Raw genomic sequence first — 20485 nt, 5'->3', positions numbered from 1 at the left:
CCTGTTCTCCGGAGCTCCCGTAACTACAGCTGCATCCGCTGGACTGGAGGGCAGCAGCTTCGGCAGCTTCGACCACCCCGGGCCACGGAGCTGAACTGGCCCGTTCGCGGAGCTCGGTTGAGCCGCGGGACTTACTCACCATCATCTGGCGGGGTCACAACAACGGAAGCCTGGATCGCCTCAGCGCAGAGGGAGAACAAGGAGGGAAGAGACAGAGACTTAAGACTTTTGCCTCCATCACAGTGAGGAGGTGCCTGGTGAACTCACTGTGGTGGATGTTAATTTGTGTTTATTGTATGTTTTGTTATTTATTATTATATGTATGACTGCAGGCAACGCAATTTCGTTCAGACCAAAAGGTCTGAATGACAATAAAGGAATCCAATCCAATCCAATCCATTTCAACCTCGAGATGGCCAAACCATGTCATTGAGGATGAACCTGACAAAACAAGAAGATTGAACAAAACACAAAGTGCTAGCGGAACTCAGCGGGTCAGGCAGCATCTGCGGAGGGAATGGACAGGCATCGTTTTTGGACGAGTCCCTTTTCCTGTGCCTCCAAAACAAAAAAACTTAACGGCCTGATCATTCATATTGCGCAATTAAATTTGCTGCGTCTTAAACTATATGAACCATGACAGTTAAAGTGGCTCTATTTCCCTTCAAGGGACATCCCTAGTGTGGATTTGTTCTGCCAAGTAGTTTTTGCAACAGCGCTTGCAAGGGCGGCCCAGTAGCGCTATGGTAGAGTTGCTGCGCCAGAGAACAAGGCTCGATCCTGACTACGGGTGCTGTCTGTATGGAGTTTGTACCTTCTCCCCGTGACATGTGTGCGTTTTCTCTGGGATCTCCACTTTCCTCCCACATCTCAAAGATATACAGGTCTGTAGGTTAATTGGCTTGGTATAACTGAAAATTGTCTCTAGTGTATGTAGGTTAGCGTTAGTGTGCAGGGATCGCTGGTCGGCGCGGCTCAGTGGGCCGAAGGACCTGTTTCCGCTCTGTATCTCAAAACTAAACTAAAACTAAGCTCTCCTGTCAATGGCATACCTGAGGGAGCAGACCTTAGACATTCCCACTGCACCTGTGTGGGGCCTAATTTCATACGGGGACCTCCATTTGCACAATCAGACATCGATGACAGCTCGCTTCGATTTTGTGCAACACCGTTTCTTGGACAAACTGCAACATCTCCCCACTGACACCAGTAAACAAGTAGCTCACAGGCAGGTTTGCAGGAGTTTGATTTCCCAGCAGTACCTTAAAACTCACCAGCGGTATATTTTCTTTAGTCAAATGACAAAAAATTATTTTATTTCCAGTAGAAACAGGAAATGGCCTCATCATAAATTTTAACTGGAGTGCAGGATACACAAATAAATCCATCCCTGAAGAACACCACTGGAATTATATCCATACTTCGGCAACAGGAGATTTACAAGTCTGCTCCAGGTTTCTCCAAATAATGCAATCAAAATAATTTTAGAGAAAGCCTTGAGCTGTTGTTTATTTGCTTACGCAGGGCAGGATACAGGAAGTTTGACTCATGTGAACATTGAAGACATGTGATATATTCATGCTGGTGACTTGGTACTTCCTAGCTAACTCCATCAGGTTTCGAAATGGAGTAAGATTTACTGTCCTATTAATACTAGGACTCTGACCTCTATTTTTATAAGGGGATTAATATCTGCTGTTCGGAACAATTATCGTCCCCAACAGAAGGCTGCCTTTAATAGACAAATGGCATCTGTTCAGCATGCTTGCTTGGCCAGGCTGGATATATTTGCCAAACAATTTAATTATTCGACAAAAAAAGTCAAAAGAGTACTCGACAAAAGAGTAATTCAGTGGGTCAGGCATCATCTCTGGAGAATACGAGAAGCTGAAAGGAACCCTTCTTCAACTGATTTTGGTGTGAGGAAAAATAAATGTCCCGAAGCTTCACCTATCCATGTGGGGATCATGGCAGAAGCCTCTTCTCGGCGATACCCGGCAACGACGACACGATGCACTCAGTGACGTGTACGGCGACCAATTCTGTCAACATGGTGGACGACAACGGAAGCCAAAAGCGAGCTTTACGTCGTTTGACACATGAGCAAATGAACCTATCCATGTTCTCCAGAGTTGCTGCCTGACCCGCTGAGTTACCCCAGCACTTGTTTTTTGTTTAGAAATCCAGCATCTGCAATTCCTGGTTTTCCAATTTAATTCTTAGAACAGCTTGAGAAGCTCTTAAAGTTAACTTTAGCATTGCATGAATATCATTGGACTTGTTTAGTAGAACATTAAATTAAACTACAAGTGGCACAGTGGTGCAGTGCGTGACACAGTGGTGCAGTGCGTGACACAGTGGTGCAGTGCGTGACACAGTGGTGCAGTGCGTGGACACAGTGGTGCAGCTGCCTCACACTGCCATAGATCTGGGTTCGATCCTGACCTTGGGCGCTGTCTGTATGGATTTTGCACATTCTCCCTGTGACCCCATAGATTTCTTCTGGGTGCTCTGGTTTCCTCCCACATCCTAAAGATGTGCAGGTTTGTAGATTAATTGGCCTTTGTAGATTGCCCCGAGAGTGTAGGGAGTGGATGAGAAAGTGGGAGTAACATAGAACTGGTATGAACAGGTGACCGATGGTCAGTGTGACCTCGGTGGGTCGAAGGGCCTATTTCCATGCTGTGTCTCTCAACTAAACTAAACTAAAGGGAAATAACTGCCAAAAATATGTTCCTGTACCCAGCCTGAGAATCCCTTTGAAATGTATGGGGCTGATCCTGGGCTGAGTTAATTGACATTAGATTGAAGAGGCCAATTCCCCAGTGTAAAATCCCAGCAGGAGAACTTTACCATTGGACCATGTCAGAGTGGAGAGACAAATGCAGCCGTGATTGGCTTTGGCTCACTCCTAGCCAAGTGCTAAGAAACTCAACGCCCTCAGTTAGATTGAAGGGATGATCTACCAAGTTCAGCTAGACACTCTGACAAAGGTTTAGATTAGCTTTGGATCAATAATGTATCTGGGACCATGAATCATATTCATATCCTGTAATTCAACTTGCAACACACAAGCTCAGCTTTATTTGACAAAAAGCAGGCTGCCTGATGACCATCAGAAACATGCACTCCGTCCATCCCTGGGCCTTCCTTTGGCTCATTCCACAGATGCAACAGTTCAGCACAATTCTGTAACAGCACCATTAAAAATGTTGATGATCGGCACCCAGAAATACCACTAACACCAAGTTTCATTCTTGGTTGCATTTAATCCCAACCTGGACATATCTCACTGCTCCTTCATCCTTGAATCTTGGAATACACAAGCTATAAATGGGGATGTATTCACTATTAGACGTTAATTCACCACCTAGCAGTAGTGTGGGAATATCTTTGCTATGAGAGTTACAGCAGTTCAAGACAGTGGCTCACCACAAAGCCAGCCTTGCCAGTGAAATCCACATCCTGTGAACGAATGTTGTGAAATCCACATCCTGTGAATTAGTCTCTCCAGGGTAGCTTGCAAACTTGGCACCTCAAGGCCAACTTCAAATGCAAGACATTATATTAAAACAAATTACTTCATAAACTAAAAATAATTATAGCATTGCAAAGAATATGAAATCGCCTTGTATGTTTGCCATAGTGAAGATTGTCCTGGGCTACAATATATCTTTTAGTATGAACATGCTCTATATATCCATGCATGTATTCATTATTGTGAACAGAAGAATCACGTGATCTGTTTCTTTTCAGCAATACTGTAGAGCATTGTCACATGTAATCGGGAATATACCATCTATATCAGAGCTGAAAGGTTCAACATACTGTTTTATGTTGCCTTGCAAAGTACCTTCTTGGATACATGCTGATTCTCAATGCATTTGTTAAAATATGTTCATCAACAATTCAACCCATCAATACCTGTCATTGGCCTAAATATAATTAGGCCTTATGTGTTTGCAGCAAAACCATCATCATTCTGGGCCAATACATGACAAGCAGAACTTCACCTCCTGAAACAGTACCCTAAGTTTACGTCAACTGGGCAAACTGCTTGATTGACTGCCACTTTTGAAAGGAGCAATTTTAAAGAAATGCCCTCTCTTTTCAGCCTATAAGGAATCAGGTTTGGAAAATTACAATGGAGTTCTAAGAATTATATTAAGGGGATAAAACTGAATGCTTCATACATTCATGTGGTAGGTGCTGAATTAGGCCATTCTGCCCATCAAGTCTATGCCACCATTCAATTATGGCTGATCTTTCTCTCCCTAACCCCATTCTCCTGCCTTCTCCCCATAAACCCGACACCCGCACTAATCAACCCGTGCTTGTCTGAGTCTGCTGATTCCAACTGCAATCAGCAGTTATGATTATGATTTGTAAGTATTCCACTCATGAATAAAATTGAACCAGATTGTTTCAATGGTATCCGTTGGTTTAAAGTGTTGCTGGGAGTGCTCTAGGATCAATAATTCAGTTGATTTGATGTATTTCTATGCTTTGCAAGCCTAGAGTCTGCTCCACAAAGATGAAGTATACAGTCGTGCCCTGATAAACTGAATCAGGCAGCAGAATGTTTTGAAATGCATTTATTGGGCAATAAATGATGGTCTATTTTTCTGCCATGTGCTAAGAATATGTAACTGAACTTGGAGAAATCCCAAAATCCCAGAATTCACTGCACAAAAATCATGAATAAAATGATCCAGCTGAACCGGATGTCTGCAGTCCACAACAAGGATATTTGAAGATGGCTGTGGGATACAACATGATTTTCCCTACTACCCTACAGTTCTTAATCTATGAGCATGCAGCATAACTTTTGATCTTTTGGCATGTTTCTGTCAGTCCAAATAAAAAAAACTCTATGACCGCCAAAGATATCGGCCCACGGTACTTACAGTTCGGTGAACTGGGAGTCTGGCGGTCGATAAGATTAATAAAGTTCTCCAGGAACGCTGTGTTGTTGGTTGAAGGAGTCAGTCCATGGCAGTATTCCCTGAAAGGCATTATCAACACACATACACACACTATACTGGTCTTCCCACACATAAACAAACATTGCCATGATGAGAGAGATAAGTACGCACAACCAAACGTTGACGGCGACAAAAACACACAAAATTAGCCGGTTGTACACATCACAGCACACAGAGCACAGCAAACATTAAACACAGGGGGCGTTAGTTACTGAACAACACTCTCAGAGCTGGGCTCGAAAGGTGCCGGCAATGGGTTGACAATTCTACTTTCTAAACATCTACAGGTAAGCAATATCGAAAATCTGAACCAAATCACTCGGCTTCTCTTTCCACAGATGTCGCCTGACCTGCTGAACATTTTCTATTTTTCAATCTAAAAAAAAAAAATCTACTTTCACTTTCTAAGTAGGATTAGGACTACATTTTTATAATCAACTAACCTATCATCCCACATTATAACTTTCTGTGGCATCTGATCACTTACTAAGTGACACAGTTCGGGCTGTCACTACCAAGGTGGGGGGGTGGGAAATGGTTCTAATTTAGTTTAGTATCAAAGTTCCAGAGAAAGTATTTATTTTAAAAAGATACAGAAGTGCTGTAGTAACTCAGTGGGCCTGACCCGTTGAGTTACTCGTTCATTTGGCGCTAATGCAGCAACTGCCATTCCTCGTTTATCTAAAGTATTTATTTTGCTTTCTTTAAATTAACAGCCAATATTCAGACACTTGCTGGAGACAACTACATTCCAAGACATTATTCATCTGCCTCATGCTTAAATGACCATAGGCAGTGAATGGACTATTCATGGGAGGTGGAATTAAGGTCACACGTGGCCTCTCATAACCATACTATCCAAAAGTGGCACTAATAACAGGCAGCAGATGGAAACCCTGTTGATTTTAGTCCTGGGTCAGTTCTTCACTGTTCCAACTAAGAACAGCTGAGGTAACCATGGGATTCAACCCGTCTACACTCTTATGTATTCAACCATTTGGCTAACAGAGGATCCCTAATTACCTCTGCCATAAATTCACATATTTTGCAAATCAAAATGTAACAAAATGAATCTCCTTAACAGCTCGTTCAGCTGCGACTAAACTGGCTGCGACTAAGTTTTTTCCAGTATCAAAGCCAATTTCTACAACCTACCAAGAACATTGTTACTATTAGAACTCAAACTAAAAATACTTCTTAACAAGAAATTAATGGTTTTATATATGCAGCAGAATAGGGGCTGAGACAATTGTGATGAAAGACTACTTTCCACAGCACTTCTTATTATCCATCAGTCTGCAGAGCTCGGCAGAACTGTGCAATGCCACCCCTGCTCTAGTCTAGAGTTTCTGCTGCTCTAAAGGCTTAAACTGCAAAACATTTGAATAAGATGATGAAAGACATCTGTCGTAGCTTATTCAATAGGAACACTCATAAATATTATTCACTGATTTCCCCATGCACCCGACACATGGGGATATGCGTGTGGTGTAGATTTAAATGCATCATATTTATCCGTTTTTAAGTTTAACTAGGAAAATTTGTGGAGGATTTGATATGCTGTCTCCTGCTACAAATCAATTTCCCTTATTTAGAGTTTGGTGCTATTTGAAATGAAATTATTTTCATTTTGTTGTATAGATACAAATCTATATTCAGTGAAGGATCATCAGTTTTCCGTGCTACATTCGGACTGATACTCTATCATTGCACCAATAGACCCGTCTACAATGTTAACCTGTGTGTTTCGGGTGTTAATGCTGAGTCATTGTGTGGTCAGTGGGCCAGGAATGCAATTTACTGTTTGCAGTCAGGTTCCAGGCTGCAGGTGACCAACTAGATAATCACTGCTTTCAAAAGATTCCCTGAAAGTCTTTCAAAAATAATCTGACTTCTATATTTCAATTACTACTTCTGCTATGTTTGATTCTTTCCCCGAATTATATTGTTTCATTTCTCATAATACTGCTTCTTATCTGAATCTGCAAGTTCCCTGTATTTCTTATATCTACATTTTTCTTTCTGTCTGTTTGGATAAGTGTTAAGCAATTGAAATGATGCTATGCTTTAATTCCATCACAGTAGAATTCTAAATACAGTAGAATATTCTGCATTTGATAATGTCTCTGCTTACTGTGAATGTATAATCTGAATGCATCGCCAAGGTCACTTGTACATGACACACATGAATTGTTTTAAATTTGATATATTCAAGCACACTGCTCAATTTGGATAATCTCCAGGTTTCCAAGACCATATTTTTGTCAAAAAAATGACTGCTTGTGCTAGGAATGTTGAGCATTCAGTGACTGGTTGCTTTGAAAATCCTCTTTGCAAATGAAGGATGGATGTCTTTTCTTTTGGATGGAAAGCTGTTGAATTTAGGCCTGTCAGGACAAATGAAATGCAGGTCGAAGAATGACGTTCTTCATCAAGAGTTACACCTCAGCATTTTTGAAACCCTGTCCAAAACTCAGAAATCTCTTGAAGTTGGAACTGGACACCTTCAAATTCAGTTAGTCCAGCGCTATGAGCTCTCAAGTCACAGCAAATCAAGCCCCTCTATCCCCAAACAGTCATGCTTAACATGCTCTCTCACAACAAAGCATTAAACTGAGCTACCTTGGTGCGAGATATACATATCCTGCAGTTTCGAAGCTATCGGGCATTATTGACTGTAATTCTGAAAAGAAATAATTGTTAAGATGCTCATTATTGCTTCCAATCGTAGTCTTTGCGTAGCCAGATCTTGCCATTGAACAGTCGGAAGAGAATTTCTCTTATCAAAAACTGCAAAAATAATTATTCACCATCCAAGTAAATTGCATAATGCAACATTATAAAAAAATGCACAGACAGCAAGCAAGAATTATATAAAAGTAGTAAACTAAAGCTATTAATGTAATGATAATGAGACACCAAGAGCTAATAGATTAAGGACAGACACGATAAACACAGGAAAATATCCAACAGGGGTAGGAGCTCCAGTGCATTACAGTATACTCTAAAAGACAATACAATGAGGAAATTGACTAACAAAAAGATACTTGCCCTTGCTTTTGGCTGTCAGAATCCATCAGAAAGAGAAAGCAGGGAACAGGAAAAAGGGTCAAGTAGAAGGGATTATAAAACAATATTTTATCCAATGAGTATTTGAATAAAAATATTGTGCTATACTGGGAGACTTAATGCACAGTAGAAGTCTGAAAAAGACACACTCGCTTGCAGACTGAAAACTATATGTGATCACCATTAATGTTACCTTCGAGAAACTGCATCATTTTAAGGTTTGTTTACAGAGCATCAAACTGTACTTCAGCACAAAGATAATACGAGTCTGGTGGTATCCAAAGTCCTAAGACTGGACAGTATCATGCACAGTGTTAAATACAACAACATTGCAGCCCTGTGAAAGGGGAAGGGACTTTAGCTTTCAATAAAATTTGCTTCTTCAATCACATGTGGAAATAGCAGTTTGCAAAATGGATGCAGTGAGATGAGCCGCAGACATGTGGTGCCTGTTCTCTCTTTGTCAACTCATTACAAATCTTCCCAATATTAGTTTTGGGGGTTGAGGCTGTTTTTATGGTCAACAATCTTCCTGTTGATCTTGAATATTAAATCAAACAAAATCTAAACTCAGTTCTTTTAAAGTGCACAAGCAAGGATTGGGGTCAACTCCACAAAGATTAAAAACCCAGAGAAATCGAATGCTCCAGAGGAGATTTTGAATTCATCCGATATTTCTGATTTTATACATGGTCTGTAAATAGCATTTTCAATTCTTGAAGTTGATGCTTCCCTGTATGCGCTTGTGATATTTACATTTGTACTGAATAGTCTTAACATTGCAAGACCATTTCCAGTAATAAGGTCATCTTCTGAATGAATCCCAGAGCAGTAAAATATAACACAGGGCAATGCGCACCATATCAGGGGCGGAAAACCCGGGGGGGCCAGAGGGGACACGTCCCCCCCATGTTTTGAGAGGTGGGCGACATCCCCGCCAGGTTAACCTGCCTGGGGTTGCGGGAAATATGGCCAGCGCGGAGAAGCAGCGCTGGTGTCCCGTCAGTTTGGATCTTGCAGTCAGTGGCAAATAAGAGGTGCTTGCTCTTTCATTTGCAGCCAGATTCTGTCAGGGCCTTTGAATTGGCAGCAACGATAGTCACAGCAGCATAGTGCCCTCTGTTGGGTTGCAGAGGGGAGAGAACAGGACAACTGGGTATCTCCTTCATCAATCAGACCAAGAACTGAATACAAACATGGCAGGAAGTAAGTGTGTGTGTCAATGTAAAAATAGGCACAAAATATGAACAAAAGAGAGAGAAAGATAACATTAAGTTAAATGAGATAGAAACAAGTTTAAACTTTTAAGATCCATGATAATTAAAATCTGAAGAAATTAATTTTCAGTGCCAAAAAATTGTGCTCATCAGTAATTAAAATTGATCATGGCCTAACTTTCTCTTCTGTAATTGAGCTAACAGACTGTGAAGGACTTAATTGACTTCATTGCGCATAGATGGAATATTTCTGAGATGCAATTGGGTTATAGATCTGGTCGTAAAAGCAACAACTCTCTGTGGGAATGCTGAAGTTGGGATAACTTCAGAAACACACATGGTCGCTAGCACCAATAATAACAAGCTGATGGGTATAAATTATCTTTGAAGAGATGTGACACTGTTTGGTTGAATCAAATGGATATTTTGCTTTGATCAGATACTGATTGAGGAAAATATGTCATCTCTGATCAGTCAAAAAATAATCCATAAATCATTTAAGATTGGTCAAGAAAATGCACATCCACAATCTTGGAACTGAATGATGGAGGTTTCGTGTGGATGCATTATTAGGGTGTCTCATGCACATAGGCTGCAATAACCACTGTATGGGTTGTAATTTTAAGAGTCCTGGAAGTCTGTGTTAGGATGGCTTCCTTGCACACGGCAGAAAGGGAAATTTGGTTTTGACTGATTATCCGGTTGTGCAGCAAACGATTAACTTCCTCAACAAAGTTGAGCACTGACTTCCTGGATTAGCAGAAATCCAGAAAGTGACTTTCTAATTGACACCTCAACAGCAGTGGCCATCATGAGCCTGGCCACCCTTTTGATACAAAACTTGGGCAAATAATTAAGAATTTTATGGCTGTATTTCTTTTCATTTAACAATAGTAGGCCATTTTAACGATCGTGCAAGATATTTATTAATCAACTGCTATAAACAGACCTTTCAATGGATGCATAGAACTAGAAGGTACAGCAGTACAATGATTCTAAAATTACATGGCAAGGGAAATTGTGCATATTCAGTAAGGGAACTTTGATAGAAAAAAGCACTCTTGCAACTTCATCCATGCAGTCGTTTACATCCTTGCATGTCTGTTTCTCCAATATTTTAGAATCATTGCTTCACACTATGGAATACATCTATCTGACAATCTACTTATTAATCCTTCAGAAACTTTCAAAGTATATTTTATTATTGAGATATTTTATTATTTTGCAGTATCAATACTTTGCCCTCTCCTGCATGCATTTTCCAAGTCAGCGAGCACCTTTCCAATACTTACGTTGAGCCTGGATGATAGCCTCGTTTAATTTGGCTTTGATGTAGTGAGAACCATAAGGTGGTAGCACCAAAGCCAAACTAGAGAAAACAGACAGAAATTTTCGTATAACTAATGGATTCCTGGAAGTGATGAGTTAGCACATAAATAACAGCATGGACAAAAGATGGCATTGTTACCACACGAAACACACTGCCATTAATGCTCCCACATCCATCCATTTGCATGGGTGGCAGCAAACCTATGATTTGATATGTTAATTTTTCCAGGCAGCGTTTAAACAACCAAATTTGTTGAATCTATTTCCCCTGAACTGAAAACAAAATAACACAGATGCTGTAAATCAAAAAATATAATATGCTGTAAGTATGCAGGAAGTTAGGCAGCATCTGGGGAGAGAGAAAGAGTTAGCAGTTCAGGATCAACCTGAACACAAGCTCCATTTCACTCTTCTCAGACGTTACAGGGTACTGAGCACTTCAGATGTTCTGAAATACTCCCAACAAAATCACAATTCTCCATTCCATCCTCTGTTCCGATGCATAGAAGGTTAGCAGACCAGTGCGGGCATCAAGCAGAACATGTTTTCATTTGCATGCCAGATAAATCTACTTAAACATCAATGAACGCCTTTCACATGAACATATCTACTTCAGATTCACATCTCCAACCCCACTCTTCCAAAGATGCTGAGTCCTTGCTGGGTTAAGTTTCATTATTGTAGATTTAGGTGATGTTCTCTATATAGTTTAAGTACATCAACTTTATGTTGCTTTGCTGAACTTTATCCAATGTACCCCTTATGAGAATTCCAGGCTGATTCATAGATGAGTGCCCATGAGCGGATATTCTGCCCGAGTCTTCCTGCCTCCCATATTAAACGAGAGCCTCAATTCTTTGGCTATTGGGTAGAGTGATGTATGGAGATCTTTGGAAATCAAACATGTTTCGAACTAAAAGTATCACAGAGTAAGGTTTTAATTACCATTAAAATCTATTTAAGGGTGATGCAGTGGAGCAGCGGTAGAGTTGCTGCCTTACAGATCCAGAGATCAGGCTTCAATCCTGACTGCAGGTGTTGTCTCTGTGACTGCATGGAATTTCTCTGGGTGCTCTGGTTTCCTCCCACATTACAAAGACGTGCAGGTGTGTAGGTTAATTGTTAGTGTGTAGGTAGAACTAGTGTACGGGTGGTCGCTGGTTGACGCTGACTAGGCGGTCCGAAGAGATGTTTCCATGCTACATCTCTAAAGTAAAGTAATCTAAACATATTCCAAAAACAACTCTAGAGGAATTATGTTAATTCCAAACTCAATAAGGTTAGACACAAAATGCTGAAGTAACTCAGTGGAACTGGATAGAAGGAATGGGTGACGTTTCCGGTTGAGACACTTCTTCAGACCGATATCAGGGGAGAGGGAGATACATAGATAAGCGCAAGGTGTGAAAATAGGACAAAGGGAATGGAGATCAAGGAAAATGTAGAACCCTGGTTAGCTGGGAGTTAGCTGCATTTTTTCCTTAATCTCTGTTCAAAGTAAAGAGAGGGAAAGCAAGGGTTACTTGAAGTTAGAGAAGTCAATGTTCATATCGCTGGGGTGTAAGCTGCCCAAGCGAAATATGAGGTGCTGTTCCTCCACTTTGATAATGGAGGCTCAGGACAGAAAGGTCAATGTGGGAATGGGAGGGGGAAGTTAAAGTGCTGAACAACCGGGAGTTCAGGTAGGTTTAGGCGGACTGAGCGGAGGAGTTCAGCGAAACGATCGCCGAGTCTGCGCTTCGGTTAGAAGTGACAGTAGAAATAATCAATATGGCAACATAATAGGAATGGCAAAAAAAACTTTCCTTGTGAGATAAAATTATTTTTCCTTTTTAAAAAACCACCGAACCTCAACCTGGGTGCTTCCTTTCAATGAGAAATGTGTGAGGGTTAAGTTATGCCATGCTGTGACCCAGCATAATTCCTCTAAGTTAAGCTATTGCATCACAGTAGTTATCCTTGGTCCTAAACTGGTCATCAGACATGAAGCAGAGGGTCCCAGGACAGATTCAGATTCAGATTCAGATTCAATTTAATTGTCATTGTCAGTGTACAGTACAGAGACAACGAAATGCATTTAGCATCTCCCTTGAAGAGCGACAGATTTCCCAACCTTCTGGAAGAGCTAACATGTAGAAATTGTCTTCAGAAAGCATAGCTTCAGTGTGAGTCTCAAGCGGTTCAGAGTTAAGCACGAGAAAGGTACTGAATAAAGCACTCTCTGCATTGATACACAATGTACTTTAACGTTATCCCAGAAAGGTATTCAGTACCACCCCACCAACCAACCCGACCCCAACATCAATACAGAGGTGAGGCATATTTTGTTCCCTCACAAACGTAACTGGACTCCACCAAACGGCAGATTCAGATTCCATTTAGTTTATTGTCATAAATACCATGGCACGATGAAATCCCTTGTTCACATGAAGCTCGCTGAGTAAGCAATACTCCTATATCTGCACTTCCTACATGGCTTCACCCAAAATGAGAACAAACTTGCCTTGTGGCAATACTGAAAAGATCCTATGTAATATTCATCATGGCCTCACGAGGATTAGTGGATTGTGCTAGGATTTCCTAAACTGGTGGCATGAAGACAAATAGTTTCAGGTGACTTACTGCTGCACACTCAGCATGCAGGTCACTTACCCAAATCCCTCACTGCAAAGTTTTTACATTGCGTATGCATCATGTAAAAGACAAACAGAAAGGCTAACCTGCTAGAAATGCACTTGAAACCAGCTTCAGACAATTGCATAACAGTCCTTAAAACCAACTGCGTTTCCCCCCAAGAAATAATGTTAAACAAAACTTAAATAGCATTTCTTCAAAAAAATTATTGAAGACTCTTACCCATATTCTGTACTATTCACATGAGTCCAAGTGTATGTTCGAGTCCCTTTGTCAATATATCGCTGAAATGACAAGAAAAGGTTATTAATAATGAATATAACTTTATTTTCAGTATCCGTGCCCTCATTATAATTCATGCATTGTGACCTGCAACTGAACATTGCGTTTATATTATCTCCTTCACCTCCTCGAGACATCACCAAAATGCTTAACAGCCGATGAGGTCTTTTGAAGAGTGATCATTGGTGTTAGAATGGTGTAACCTATTAAAGGCTCCATTAAGAGCTTTGTGAATAATTGTCAGTATGCTAGTGCCATTGATTTTGAGATAAATCTTGACCAATGATGCCAGGAGGGCTGACAACACTTCTTCTCTCCAGGGATAATTGAGAGAACTGGTTTGAGAGCTATTGCTCCTGAAGGAAAAAGGCCAATAATTGGATAAATGTCACTGGAACTAACATATATTACTTTAGTTTACTTTAGAGATACAGCATGGAAACAGGTCCTTCGGCCCACTGAGTCCATGCCAGCCAACAATCATCCATACCCTACATACAAGGGGAAATTTACAGAAATCAATTAATCTACAAACCTGCACATTCTTGGAATGCAAACCAAGGGAGCAAATATAACATTTGAATTGTTTTTATTATTATAACGCTGACATTTTAAGCATCATTTAATAGGATGGATTGGTTCTGCAAACTGACTGTAGATTTCCATGAGTCTCAGTGACGAGATTATTTAAGAATAATGCCTTGGTAGTATTTTGCAGATGGTTTTGTGCTTGGGCTGTAGAGATGGCAAGGGAACTCTAGGTCAGGTACATGGAATATTAGTTCATAGTGTTCCCTTCAAAGGGATTGTCAGTTTTGGAGAGCACTGGGGAAAAAATGATTAGAATGATCAGAATACAGTTTGTATATTTGATGCATGGTAATACACGTGATGCCTCCCTCCAGCCTTCTCACTGTAATGCAGATTAAGCAGAGAGCTACTGAAGGCTTGGGAGTGCTGGAAGAAACAGATTCCTGGGAATATCAATTCCTCAGAAGGGAAGAAAAAACATATGTGCACTGCAAACTGTAGGGAGGCAAAATAATGAACAGTGTTTTATCATTAGCAAGGATTTGGAAACCATGTCCTAGCTTAAAGTCCATTCCACAGCAACTGTTAACCTTTTAATGTCCTGGATGCTTGTGGCAAAGGCCATATCTTCAATATTATTTTGGTGTGGGAGATTGCAACCTTCACGTGGTCCACCCTGTTTCAACGAATGCAATCAACCTGGCGTGCACAATCAAATAAGATCAAATAGAACAAGTTGTCCCACAACTTTAGACAGTGCACGCCATACGCAAGAAGAATATTATGTTTTGTTCACTTCTGAAACGTCATAAACAAGGAATGCTTTTTCCTTCCTTGAAACAATTCTTGCATGCTTTACCAAACTAAATCAACAGAGACTGATTAAATATCCAATTAGCTGTAGGCTGTACCTCATCGTAAGATTTGATGAGTGTGTCGAGGGTCCTCTCACCATTTTGTCCCTCTATCATGCTATGTCGTATCTAGAAGGTAAAAAAATAATTTACATCCCTTCAATATTGTGCAAATCTCCAAACTACTTTGCATTACAACTATTTGTAAACCCCAATAAAGCTTTTCCCAAGGCGAGCTTGCTTCTAAATCTATGATGCAAGGGATCGAGAGTACAACAGCAGTGAGTGGCAGTGTTATAGGAAGGAACAATGTACTACCATGAAGCATTCACGCAACAATGAATTTGTTGTCACATATAACAGATATTAAAGAGCATTATAATAGATAAATAGAAGGAATGGGAAAAGAACATCTATGAATTATAAACTTTTGTTGTAAATATTTGTTGCATTTATTTCTTGTTTCATTTTACATTTAATTCATTTACAGGTTAATGCATTTAACTAGATTCTTTCGAGCTGTTTAGTTTAGTTTATTGATTGACACGTGTACTGAAGTACAGTGAAAAGGTTTTTGTTGAGGAAGGAACTGCAGATGCTGGTTTACACCAATGATAGACACCAAATACTGGAATAACTCAGCAGGTCAGGCAACATCTCTCAAGAAAAGGGATGGGTGATGTTTCAGGTTGAGACCCTTCTTCAGACTTTTTTGTTGTGTGCTATCCAGTCAGTGGAAGGACTATACATGATTACAATTAAGCTGTCCGCAGTGTACAGATACATGATAAAGGGTAGTGCAAGGTAAATTTCAGTAAAGTCCGATCAAAGACAACTCGAAGGCCTCTGATGAGGTAGATTGGAGGCCAGGACCGCTCTCTAGTTGTGAGAGGACCGTTCAGTTGCCTGATAATGGTAGTTGGGCTGTTTGTAGGCATCGCCTCACTTTCTGCCACTTATGACCCAGTGCTTGTGGACCAGTCAGCTTCCTGGGACACTGATGGTGACAAGGTCTGAAAGACAGTATGAGCTACTGTAATAAAACCCCAGTGTGGCTGTGGGACTAGCGCAGGGCTTCCTGAATATTATATCAAATGTTGTGGATTTAATCCTCAGCAATTTACTTACCACAAATATCTTAAACACGAGCTATATCTATCTTGATACTGCACGGAAACCAGGCCTTCTGCACACTGAGCCCACGCCGACCACTGATCACCTGTTCATACTAGTTCTCTGTTATCCCATTTTCTCATCCACTCTTTACAAAGTAGGGGTAATTTAAAGAGGCCAATTCATCTATAAATCCCCATTTCTTTGGGACGTGGGAAGAAACTGGAGCACCAAATGAAAACCCACACAGTCACAGGGAGAAGATGCAAACCCTCCACAGGCAGGCCCTACTGCCCAACTTCCCCATGCCGAATCTAATGCCATATGCCATGCCAATGACCGAATCTAAACAATCGAATCATAGTCACACAGCACAGAAACACACTCATCAGCCCAACTTGGCTCTGCTGACCAAGCTACCCCATCTACACTTGTACCACCTGCCTGCATTTGGCCCACATCCTTCTAACCCATTCCTGTTCATATACCCGTTCAAATGCCTTTTTCAAGATTCAAGATTCAAGATTCAATTTAATTGTCATTTGGACCCCTTGAGGTCCAAACGAAATGCCGTTTCTGCAGCCATACATTACAAACAAATAGACCCAAGACACAACATAATTTACATAAACATCCATCACATCGCTGTGATGGAAGGCCCAAAAAACTTATCTCTCCACTGCACTCCCCCCCCCCCCCGATGTCAGAGTCAAAGTCAAAGCCCCCGGCTGGCGATGGCGATTGTCCCGCGGCCATTAAAGCCACGCCGGGTGGTGCGAGGTCGCACACCGGGTCTTGGTGTTAGAGCCCCCGGCGTGCGCTCGCAGAGTCCCACGGCCATTCCAAGCCGCGCGGGGCGGTGATGTCAGGCCCCGCTCCAGGAGCTCTTCGACCCCGCAACTCGGGCGGGAGAAGTCGCCGTTGTGAGAGCCCTGAAAAGCGGTCTCCCTCCAGGGACCCGCGGGCTCCCGGTGCCGCCGTCCACCAGACCCGCAGTTGCAGCCTCCTAATCTCCGGAGGTCGGGCAGCAGCAGCAGTGCTCCTCCACCGCTCCACCCGCTCCGGACCCACCAGCTCCGCGACGGTGACGGTGAGTCGTCGGCACCAGAGCTCCCGGCCTTCTCCTGTTGGAGGCCGCTCCTCGTTGCAGCCCCAACGATAACGGAGACCCGACAAAGAAAAGGTCGGGTCTCCCGTGCAGGGAGAGATTTAAAAGTTGCCCCCACCCCTCCCACACACACACCCCAACAAAAAAATAACAAAAACTACACAGAAATATAGGCAAAAAATAATAAAAACGCGGACGGGCTGCAGAGGCCGCTGCTGACGAGAGTCGCGCCGCCTACCGGACTTTTAAATGTTGTAATAGTACCAGCCTCGCCACCCTCCCCTGACAGCTCATTCCATATCCCCTCCACCCTCTCTGTGAAAAAAGTTGCCTCTCAGATTCCTATTAAATCTTTCCTCTTTCAACTTATATCCTCTGGCTCTTGATTCACCTACTCTGGGTTAAAGACTTTGTGCATCTACTCCATCTATTCCCTTCAAGATCCTATGCACATTGTATTAGTTTGCATAGCAATAACTAAGCTTAACAGTGATGAGATTATTTGAAAAATATGGATAATTGCAGAGTATGTTCATGGAAAGAGTAACGTATTGCGGCTAAATTAAACAATCTGGGTTCACTCTTGGAGTTCCAAAGCTCCATTTGTGGTATTTAACCAGCATGACCAGGAACAACATCTCATATCCCTCTCTCTCCATCCCTTGCCCACCCAAGTCTCACCTTCTCCCTTCTCGTTTTAACCCGATCAATAGCTAACAATAATGGCCTTTCCTTTATCATGGTTATTTTTTTGCATCTCGACCAGAAACATTGCCCATTTCTTCTCTCCAGCGATGCTGCCTGTCCTGCTGAATTACTCCAGCTTTTTGTGTCTATCTTCGTTTTAAACCAGCATCTGGAGATGTCCTCATTCTTTAAGAAATGGGGATTCCCCTCTTCCATTATAGATGAGGGTCTCACTTGGATCTCATAGATATCCCGCAGCTCCGCTCTTGCTCCTCTTCCCCCCCCCATTTGTAACAAGGACAGAGAGTCCTCCTTGTCCTCACCTTCCACCCCATTAGCCGTCGCATACAGCATATATTCCTCCAACATTTTCGCCACCTCCAACGAGATCCCACTACTGGCCACATCTTCCCATCTCCATCCCCTTCTGCTTTCCGCAGAGACCGTTCCCTCCGCAACTCTCAGTTCAACTCGTCCCTTCTCACCCAAACCTCCCCAGGTAATTTCCCCTGCAACCGCAGAAGATGCAACACCTGTCCCTTTACCTCCCCCATCCAAGGACCCCGACAGCCTTTCCAGGTGAGGCAGAGGTTCACTTGCATCTCCTCAAACCTCATCTACTGTATCCACTGTTCCAGGTGTTAACTCCTGTACATCGGCGAGACCAAGCGCAGACTCGTCGATCATTTCGCTGAACACCTCCGCTCAGTCTGCCTTAATCTACCTGATCTCCCAGTTTCTCAGCACTTTAACTCCCTGTCACTTTCCCAATCTGACCTTTCTGTTCTGGGCCGCCTTTATTGTCAGAGTGAGGCCCAGCACAAATTGGAGGAACAGCACCTCATATTTCATTGGGTTCCCCTTGCTTACCCTCTCTCTCCATCCCCTCCCCCTTCCCAGTTCTCCCACCAGTCACTGTCTCCAACTTCATTCTATGTCTGTCCCGCCCACTCCCCTGACATCAGTCTGAAGAAGGTTCTCGACACAAAACGTCACCCTTTCCTTCTCTCCAGAGATGCTGCCTGTCCTGCTGAGTTACTCCTGCATTTTGTGTCTATCTGCAGTTTCTTCCTACACATTTGACCATCGCTATAGTTCACAAACGGGTCCTGGACGGACGGTCAGTCGTGAGGTCCACAACTCTTCATTGATGAACGTTTGCCAGCCAAAGTCTGTTCACGATTACACAGACAAGTTGTTACATTCAATGTGAAAGCTGCAGAGATTCTTCAAGTAAACATATGACCTGCACCACACAAAAGGCCAGAACAAAAAAAACAGGAGATTTGCATATAAATCTGTTCACATGATATTTATTGTGTTTAAACTGAGTCCAGGCTTCACAGGGTTAAAAAGCTTAGACATGTCACTCTCAGTAGCCAGTGGCCATTCAAGATCATCTTACCTCAACCTTAATTTCATTCTCCAGTTCAGCATCTAGAAAATCCAAAGTGACGGGCTCCTGAGATTTGGGATTCTAAACCGAAAGAAATAATCATCAAGCAATAAGTGGAAAATATAAGTTGACATAAAGTTCAACATTTGATCCCGAACCAGTAAAGCACGGATATATTTTTCTTTCCTTTCTAAATAAGGATGTTAAATAAAAGGTTAGTAGCCGATAACACAAACATTTGTTTAGGAAATCATTTCCCCTATTCACCTTGACTGGAGATTATTATGATATACATGTGCATAATATAATTTTTCTTATGAGATAACAGTTTAGTCTACCAACCCGATTACGGCTGCTGTTTGAACTATGCCCCATGTTAACACCCACAGGCATTACACGCTTCCGACTAATTGTGCTGAAATTTAACCTTTACGTTAGAAAAAGTATAATTAATTATACCAGCAATGCTTATATTTTCTATTTAATGACTTCAGTAATAATACCCTAAAAATAAGGACAATGCGTTCTCAGAATCAGAAGAAAGCAATTTTGTTTAAGGCAGCTCAAATTAAATAATGCAGTTTGTTGTTTCGGTCTGGTGGCAATTACAAAAGATCTTGGCTTTGTAAGGTTATGTCTCACTTTTTGTCCAATTTAAAAGCAATACATCAACACTTTTTATTGGTTTGTTTTACTTAATTTATGACCCATTGAGAGCAAAGTTCTGTAAAATTAATCTCCACTAACTATCAGCAACCGTGGAGTCAGGTTATCCATTTTAACTGTCCCTTTGGGATCACAGGGAACATTTACGAGACTGGTGGTATTTCACTTGCTAATGCCAAATGTACATCCGACTAGTGCACCACTTTCAGCAATTTGATGCGGAATTTACTCTGAGAATTATTTCACACAGGAGGGCCATAGAATTACAAGGCATAGCCAATCGTAAATGAATCCTAATCACAATCACCATTGAACAGGGGGGTTCAACTTTATTTTGCTAAACACTAGAGCTTTGGTTGAAGAATTGGAGAACAATTTTCAATTGCAATTTTACAATTTAATTGTAAGCCGCATTCTGAGCAACAGACAGAATTGTTTTTCTAACATACTTAACCATCGCTCCTCCTTAATGCAGCTCTTTGGATTGGGCTGAAGGCGTTCAAGTGAGAATGTGGTTGGGGTTGAAATAAATGAGAGCCCAATGATGTAGGAAGGAATTGCAGATGCTGGTTTAGTTCAAGGCTAGACACTAAATGCTTGAATAATTCAGGCAG

At 41.7% G+C, this 20485-nt stretch overlaps 1 protein-coding gene across 8 annotated transcripts in view; it reads right to left on the bottom strand.

Moving 5' to 3' along the window:
• Positions 1-20485, bottom strand: part of LOC129707784 (voltage-dependent calcium channel subunit alpha-2/delta-1) — a 492487-nt gene that overhangs the window by 70800 nt on the left and 401202 nt on the right. For 6 of the 8 annotated variants that reach the window (XM_055653085.1, XM_055653087.1, XM_055653090.1 and 3 more), the window contains 6 exons: positions 19215-19286; positions 14959-15030; positions 13457-13518; positions 10564-10640; positions 7608-7668; positions 4908-5005 (listed from right to left, as the gene is read on the bottom strand). In XM_055653085.1, the coding sequence (XP_055509060.1) occupies positions 4908-5005; positions 7608-7668; positions 10564-10640; positions 13457-13518; positions 14959-15030; positions 19215-19286 (442 nt within the window). The remainder of the gene's footprint in view (positions 1-4907; positions 5006-7607; positions 7669-10563; positions 10641-13456; positions 13519-14958; positions 15031-19214; positions 19287-20485) is intronic. The other 2 variants (XM_055653086.1, XM_055653093.1) reach the window with 1 other exon arrangement.

The sequence above is a fragment of the Leucoraja erinacea genome, chromosome 22 (assembly GCF_028641065.1).
Source record: "Leucoraja erinacea ecotype New England chromosome 22, Leri_hhj_1, whole genome shotgun sequence".
Lineage (NCBI taxonomy): Eukaryota > Metazoa > Chordata > Chondrichthyes > Rajiformes > Rajidae > Leucoraja > Leucoraja erinaceus.
This window is presented reverse-complemented; position numbering and strand designations above follow the sequence as displayed.